Here is an 8,440-nt window from a genome sequence, read left to right on the forward strand (position 1 = left end):
AGTCTCTTACATTTGAATAGGCCTTGACAAGCTGGTGGGTGCTGGGCCCTGCACCTCTGGTCACCAAGGGGTGAAGTGGCTTGCCCTAATTCACCTGCAGGGAAAAGTAAGGCTCTGTCTGGGCAATGACCCCCTCAGTCAATATTGACAATGCTGTGGCCTTGGCCTCTGGCCATCACCGTTGCCAGTGAAGTTCAAAGCCTCTTTCTTGTCAGGAGTTGTGAGGGAGGCCTGGGTGTTGCCGCCCTCCTTCTGGTCCTGCCCCACCTGCTTACACAGCCCTGCATTTGCACAGAGGGTGTGGGATCTGCCCACAGGCTGGAATTCCAGCCTGTAGGATGGGCCTTTACCCCAGGAAAGAGAGCAGCCCCCCATGACAGAAACCCTGGCCTGGCCAGGGCTCACTGCCAGCCCGGGCATCTTGGGAGAGCACTGAGCTCTCTGAGGCGGTGCCTCCTCCCTCTGCATACGATCTCACACCCTTAGATTTCAGGTACTTACACATTGCCACACATGGCCAGCCGCATACCTTGTGTCACATGTGTACTACATACTCCCTCTCAGACACAGCTGCTTGCACACTCACAGGTGCACACCAATCACCCTTCTGTGTGAGAAAAACTGGAGGGAAGCACATGCCTTTGTGCATGTGCACACACTCCCTGCTTCACTGAGTGTGACCAGCACCAGAGCACACTGAGCCTTCCGCTCTGCCCTGGTGGAATGAAGCAGCAAATCACTGTGTCCCGCTAAGCCTTGACTTGTTTGTCTTAAGTGGGGGCAACCCCTTCTCACTCACTGAGGGAGGATGAATGCAGCCCCCAGAGGCAGGTCCCCAGGTGCCCTTCCTCTGACCCAGGCAGTTTCTTCTGGGTCTCTTCCCTTTCCCAGCCCCCATCCCACCCCCACTCACACGGGCAGGACCTGCATAGCCATGGTGACCGCAGATGTGCCCAGCCCACAGGTGTGCCAAGAGGTGGAATACCCAGTGACCCCAATCCACCTCTTTGCCCTACCTGGGCTCACCTGCCCTGGCCTGCCCTCCTGGCTTTGAACAAAACTCATTAACTGAGCTATGGTGTTTGATCCTTATGATGTTGATCCTGTGTAAAGACCTTCTCCTCCTTTAGCTCCCCACACATCCTGGCAGGGAGACAGAAGTCCCAGGGGTGTCCCAGTGAGTCCTTTAAGGATGGTCCCTTATAGGCATTTGGGAATTAAAGACCCATCAGAGTGATCATTGTAGTTTCTGCTTCCTGGGTGTCCAGGCCTCACTCTGCACTCTGCAGGAAGTCTGTTTCAACCTAAAGTACAGATAGGAACTTGGCTCAGAGACTCAGAGTGGCTTGTCCTATATCACCAAGCAAGCTGCAAGCTTGGCATCTGACCTAGACCTGTCTGGTTCTAGAACTCCTTCCAGTCCATGCTGGGTTGCTGTGTGTACCCAGAAGTCCCATCTTGCAAAACAGCTTCTGGTTTTCGTTGTTGTTGTTGTTTTTGGCATTGCCTGTGCACCAAGCATTGTGAAGCACTTTTCAGGAAGGATCTCACCGAAACCTTCCAGGCAGACACATTCATAAGTGAGGGAATGAGACACATGGAGGTGAGGCCACTTGCCCACTTGGGCATTGAGTACCAAAGCCAGAGCATGCTCTCAACCACCATGCCATGTTCTCTCCCTGCTGACCATCTGGGAGTCACTGTTTCCTTGCAGCTATTGAGACTTTCAGGATCCTGCAGACTGCACCGATGTCTTGAGCACAGCTAGGCAGGCCCAGCATGCCTATTCCCTGTGCAAGTGGGCCTCTCCTCACCTTCGCTGTGAAGCAGGTCACAGGCCAGACAAGCTTTGGGCTTCAAGTGTGGTTAGTCTCAGGTATGATGCCAGGCAACTCAGCCTCTCTGCATGGTGGGGCTGCCCGATCTGTGGCTTCAGGGCAACAGCAGCTGGTGCCCTGGATCTGCACTTGGCATGCCTGCCTGGCCCGCTTAGGAGCTTCATTTGCCCAGGGAGGGGAAGAAATTCTTCCCCTTTTGTCCAAATCCCCCAGAGTAAATCTATTACTTTTATGTCTCCAAATTTACATTTCTTTATTCATTTATTCACCATATATTGAGTCAATACTTCTTAAGTGCCAAATTTGTGCCAGGTCTTGATCATGTGGTTACCCCAGGCTGATGGGGGGACCATGAACAACACCATGACTTCAGCCTGAGTCAGGGAAGGCTGACGTCCAGGCAGGCCCGTAGGGTGGGACAGAGGACAGACAAGAGGGCACAGGACCCACCCCACATACATTCACGAAGGGCCTTAAGTCTGGGTTGTAATAGGACTGAAGGAAGACCATGTTCATCAGACAGCTCTGAATCCACACCCCTTTTCCTGATCATACCACTTTCGGTCTCTGTGAACTTAGATTTTTTTTGAGTGAAATTCTGTAATAACATGTTCCTATTACATTTGTCTATTTCTATTAAAAGCAATAATTTATCAAATATAAATATTTGAAACATATAATTCATACTGCCTTGTTTAGACCTTTCTTCGTTTTTATGTATACTAGAAGCCAGGAATGGTAAGTGCCCTTAGCCTCTCTGGTGCTCTGAGAGCCTGCACCTAAGCCAGGTCCAGAACAGAAGGCACTGGGGAGCAGCCCATCTGGGCAACTGCAGTACCTGGAGGTGGCCACACCTGATGTTGTGAGGTGGGTCAGGAAGGAAAGCCAGAGGTCTGGAGGGCCTAAGAAATGGGATCCTTTTCAGGGAAGGCTTTTCATCAGAGGAGTCCATGGTCAGATTTGGGATCTCTTCTGAAGCAAGTTCCCTTTCCTCTTTTATAGGAAGCCAGGTTCTTCTAATGATTCATAGGTGCAGGGCATGTGAGTGGCCACAAAACTTCAGAACCTGAAGAAAGACATCTTTCTGCCTTATAACCTCAAACAGACCTAAAACTAAAGAGTGCCTGACTTGGGCCTCTTGGCAGCAGTTGCTGCTGGGTCTCGGTCCCCTCTGTTACAGCACTGAGCACAAGCCTGACCACAGGATTGGGCTTGTTGATTCATTTCTTCATTCAGCTGGTATTGACTGCACACCTACTATGTGCCAGTCACTCCTCTAAGCACTGGGGACACCACAGGGAGCAAGAAGATGAATCTCCTGGTCTCATCAGAGCTTACAGTCTAGATAGGGGAGACAGACGACATGATAATAAGCAAGAAGATTGCAGAGAGTGGTGCATGCTGTGAAGAAAAGACAAGCTAGAGAGACCTCGAGGCTCCTTGTGAGCTGGTGACTTTGGAATTGAGACTCCAATGCCCAGTGGTGCTCAGGGAATGTTTGTGGATGGCAAATGAAGCAAGTCATAATGAAAAGGCTTACTCAGGGCCACCTGGAAAGCATTTATTGGGCATCTATTATATGCTGGGTCCTGAGAGAGAAAAATATTATATAGGGAGGTGTTGAAAAATTGAGATATAATGGGACCATGAGAGAGAAAAGGAGTGAATGGCTTTTGTTTGGGTGGTTGGCAGTATGAAGAGCCTTCCATGTCTCTTAGAATACCGAATGATCTTGCATGTTGGGGAGCACACTGGATCCCCATGCACTTTTTAGAATAACCTTTTTATTTTAGAACCAACGGCACAGTTTCATGATGACAGCACAGCCTTCTTGATATGCCCCACACCCGGTTTCCCTTAGATGAGCCCCTCACTTTGCGTGGTACATTTGTCATATTTAATGAGTTATCGTTGACATTAATATCAATGAGCTCACATTACCTACAGCCCACCATGCCCTCAGTGCTCCTCAGTCTTTCCTGAGTGTCCATTTTCTGTTTCAGGATTCACTGCATTTAGCTTTGTTTCTCTGGGCTCCTCTTTAGTGTGGTGGTCACTCAGACCTTCTTCGTCTGACAGTTTTGAGTACTTATTTTGTCCCTGGACTGGAATTTGACTGATGTTCTCCTCATCATTAGACTGGGGTTGTGGGGTTTGAGGAGGAAGACCACAAAAGTGAAGTGCCATTTTCATCCAACAGAATCAAGGGTGCAGACTATCACTATGACTTACTGATGTCGATGTTGACCTTGAACACCTAGCTGAGGTCAAGCTTCACTGTAAAGTCACTCTTTCTTCCTGTTCTTTTCCACATTGTATTCTTTTTGGAAGGAAGTCACATGTGGTCACACTTATGAAGTGGAGAGTTTCGTTCTAACTCTTAGGGCAGAGTATCTACATAAATTATTTAGAATTTTTCTGCACAGGAAACTTGTCTATTCTGATTTTTGTGCCTTTTTACTAATATTTTTATGCTAGGATTTTTATTTTTTTAGAAGTGAAAGAACATGTCAGTATTTTTAGGAACTTAGAAATATTTTATTTCAGTTAACAAAACACATAAAATTACCAAGACATTGGATTGGAGAATAGGGGGAAAATCAATAATTATTTTAAATATTTTTCTGTCATTAACACACAATAATGAAAGAGATTTAGGAAATACCAAAAGCAGAAATAAGAACCACTCTAGTCCCACAGCTTAGAGCTAACCATTTCAGTTTATTATTTTTAATTTTTCTTCTTTGCACAATTTTTACATGAAATATACTGCCTATGTTTTGTTGTTTTTGTTTTTGGGGTTTTTTTTTTTTTTCTTTTTTTGCTTCTTGCCTCTTCTCAATCGTTTTTGGTTATTATCTCATCAAAAACATTTCCCCTGTGATGCTATACAGACTTTGTAACTGTCATCTTCAATAGTTGCTAAATGTCCCTTCACATAGCTTTTCATGAGTGGCTCCTGCCTCCTCCCAAGCTAACATGGTTCCTGCCATGTAGTTGGTATTTAGAAATAATTGGTTAAATGAGTGAATATACAACAAAGTAATCAGTCCCTAGTTTTTTTTTTTGTTTTTTTTTTTTTTTTTTTTTTTTAAGAAATGTGTGCTTTTTTCCATTCTCTTGATTCTAAATAGTTCTAAGACAAATAGATTATTCCCTTAGGATAGTGTCCCAGAGTGGGATTACGAGGCCAACAAGAGCCAAAAACTTTTATAGATAAATGCACTGAACCATAAATCTTCCTCCCCTTCCGTCTGTGCCACTGGCAACGGTGCCAAAGGTAATAATTTACAATTGATTAAAGAGTTTGTGAGGTATTTTTTCCCATCTTTTTTCTCCCTCCCTCCTCCTCCCCTCCTGCCAAAAAGGGGGGAAATTATCTGAGAAGGTGAAGATGTTCTCAGACAATCATATTAACATATTCCAACAATCGCAATTTGCAAAATAGTAATCACAACTCCCGGGATCTGGGAGGCATTAATCAAAGCTACAGGTTTAATTCCATTTTAAATATTGATGAAATGTGCCTCGGCAGCCTCACCCTGGCGTGGCAGGGCCAGGGGAGCCTCTGAGGCGCAGGGGAGGTGGAGGAGGGTGGGTGAGCAGCTGCCGAGGGGAGGCATCTGTGATTCAAATTGGTGGCTGTGCAGCCAGGTAGAGAGTGAAAGGGGTAGTGAAGAGGGCTGTTAAGTCCATTGCTGTCAATTTGTAACGATCAGGGAGGGGCCTGAGGACTGGTTCAGCACAATGAGCCCAGTTTGTCTGGTTTCAGGGGTTACCGCTGAAGAGGCTGCAGCTGCACTGATTCGAATAGCCTGGAGACTTCAGAACTGTAATTATCAACCAGGCTGCTCACAGTGTGGCAAAAGTGGGCTCCACCAGCGCTTAACTCCTTGTGTGCTGACACATCACGGCCCATCTCCCCACCCCTGGGCTTGCCAGCCTCAACCCAGCAAGCAGCTGGCCGGGGGAAACTGAGGCCCACTGGCTACTTAGGACAGTTCCAAAGGCCAGCACGTGCTAGCCGGCAAGCCTCTTTGCTTAAATCATATGTAAAGAAATGTGTGTGTTATATGGGGGAGGCTCGGTCCTGGCACCATCTCATCTGCTCTGGGGTGGAGGTCAGGCTGCAGGGCCTGATAAACCGTTGCTCAAATTGCATGGGCCAGGGATCTAGGACAAGGCTCATCCCCTTTATAACATGGAAGCACTCTCCCCTCCGCTGCTGGAGATCCAATGAGATGCAGGGCTAAGAAAGCACACAGTAGGTTAATAAAGCACACATGGACACATGAACCTCCATCTCCTGGGCCCAGTCCTGGGGCTTTTTACAGGAGAGGAAGGCGTCCCTGGGCAGGGGGATCTGATTCAGAGGTCAGGCTTCCGATGACTTCTGCATTTCAGCTTTCAGGAAGTCCCCTGGTTACCCAGCTTGTATCACTTGTCACCCATCTCAGGTGGAAAGCACTGAGCTAAGCACAGGGGAGAGAACGCCAGAACTCCTCCATGCTGTAGCCCAGAGAATGGGAGGACAAGGAGCAGAGAGGAAAGGGAGGGAGAAAGGAGAGTGTGGCGAGAGAAGGGTGTGGCTTCGCTGGGAACACTGGCGAACAAGGTCTCTGCAGGATCACTGACCCTCTTGGAATGTGACCCCAGAGATCCTCCTCCCATCCCTGAACACATGTGCTGGAGAATGCTTGTCCCAGTGCCCTTCCTGGTAGCAGGGAGTTGGAGGTAACCTCCATCTCCACTACTGGGAGGATGGAGAGTAAAACGTGAGGGGCCAACCATGCAATACGAGGCAGCAAAGAAGCAAAGAACTAGACTCCATATAGCAACAAGAAGAGATCCTAAAAACATACATCGGGTGAAAGAAGTACGGCACAATGAAATTCATAGCACAATGCCATTTCTGTAAATTAAAAACACATTCAGACACAAAACAACAGTACATACTTTATATAGCTACATGCATTTTTAGGGGTCTATATCCCACCATTAGCGTGGGTCCTTGTCATGTTGGGGAGGGGCTGGGTGTGGTCCAGAAGAGAAAGGGGGGAAATAAAAATACAGAAATTCACAAGGGGTATGGCACAGAGAGATGAGGATCATGTGCAGTGGACTGGAGACTGTGACTCAACTCTATTTGAGGTTTTGAAAAGCAGCATAGGTTTTGTAGTTAGACAACTCTAGGTTCCGATTGTAGGTCCTCCCACATACTAACCCCAGGCTGTGGGCAAGTGACTGACCCCAGAGCCTCTGTTCATCTGTGATGTGATGGGAAAGGCTGGCCTTTCAAAGGGGGCCCTGGGGGAAGCTGAGGGAGATGGCTGTGCTGAGGGCCTCTGGGAATACCTACAGCTGCCACCACTGCTCCTCTGCATTTCCCTGGCAGGCTTTCTGAGTCAGCAGAGGGGTGCCCCTGCCCCCTGAAACCTTGGACTCTTTGAGGGTCTTGAAAGGAAAGTCCAGAAAGGAAACTAGTACCTAAAACTATGTGCTAGTGCTACCAGCCAGGGCTGGCCCCACTGTTCTGGGGGTGCTATTTGTGCCATGTCACACCAGTGAGCACCCTGCCCATCAGGATCAGACCAGCTCAGAGTGGCTGGAGGACCTCAAGCTGCCTCCATCGGTAGTAGTCACAAACCATAAGCCCTTTTGTGTTCAATTTCCCCAAGACCAGGCACTCTGCCGAGGGATTAGGTTTAAATGAAAGGGCTGCTTCTGCCCACACAGAGCTAAACGGATGAGCCACCAGCAGACCATCAGCCTGTGTTGGAATGCACTCCAACTCGAAGACCCCACCCGGGGGACTCCAAGGCAGGAAAGGTCTCAGTGAGGACCAGGCATGACTGGCTCTTCTCTTTCCCTACAGATGATGATGAGCATGAGTGGATCATTCGGACCTGTCGGAAGGGCTGGGATGAGATCGTGGGTCACAGGCCCAAGTTGTGAGTTCTGCAGCAGCCTCCATTAGAGGCTGCCTTCGCCCTGGGAGGCTGTAATTCTAGAACTTAAATTTTGACTCAGGAATAAAGGTTTTCTGCACTCCGTGGCTCCAAGTGTACTTGCCTTAGGAGATTTCTCAGAATGCATCCTCATTTCACCTGCATCAGAAGCACCTGGAAAAAATCATGAATTATAGCTATTCCTGGGCCTCAGCCTAGACTTGCTAATCAGAATCTTTGGGAATGGAACCTAGTAATTTGCATTCTCAGGTAGTTTTTATGCATATGAAAGTTTGAGAACCATTGTCTTACAATAACAGATATATGTGATTGAATGAGCCCTTCATGGGCCAAGGCAGCATGTGGGCATCTTCCTGGCTCCTCACAGCAGCTGGCAAAGGAGGGGTAAGCATCACATTTTGCAATGGGGCATCTGAGGTTCATAGAGAGTGATTGACCTGACCATTGTGCCCAGCTCACAGCTGGCACCTTCCCAAATAACTCCCCAGATCTGTCTTTTCTTCTTTACAGGTCATTTGAGCCTCAGGCAGGAGGCACAGAATCAGCATGATGCCACAGGAAGAATGTGGCTTTGACATCATTTCTGGGTTCAAATCCCAGCTCAACCACAGTCCTATGTAACCTTGGGCAAGT

The 8,440-nt window shown here is 48.0% G+C and overlaps 1 protein-coding gene across 1 annotated transcript in view; it reads left to right on the forward strand.

The window, feature by feature from the left end:
• Nucleotides 1-7,906, forward strand: part of MORN5 (MORN repeat containing 5) — a 32,278-nt gene extending 24,372 nt beyond the window's left edge. The window contains exon 5 of the mRNA XM_079113960.1: nt 7,714-7,906. Within this exon, the coding sequence (XP_078970086.1) occupies nt 7,714-7,793 (80 nt within the window). The 3' untranslated portion in view covers nt 7,794-7,906. The remainder of the gene's footprint in view (nt 1-7,713) is intronic.
• The last annotated feature ends 534 nt before the right edge of the window (nt 7,907-8,440 follow it).

The sequence above is a fragment of the Sciurus vulgaris genome (genome assembly GCF_902686455.1).
Source record: "Sciurus vulgaris genome assembly, chromosome: 15".
Taxonomy (NCBI): Eukaryota; Metazoa; Chordata; class Mammalia; order Rodentia; family Sciuridae; genus Sciurus; species Sciurus vulgaris.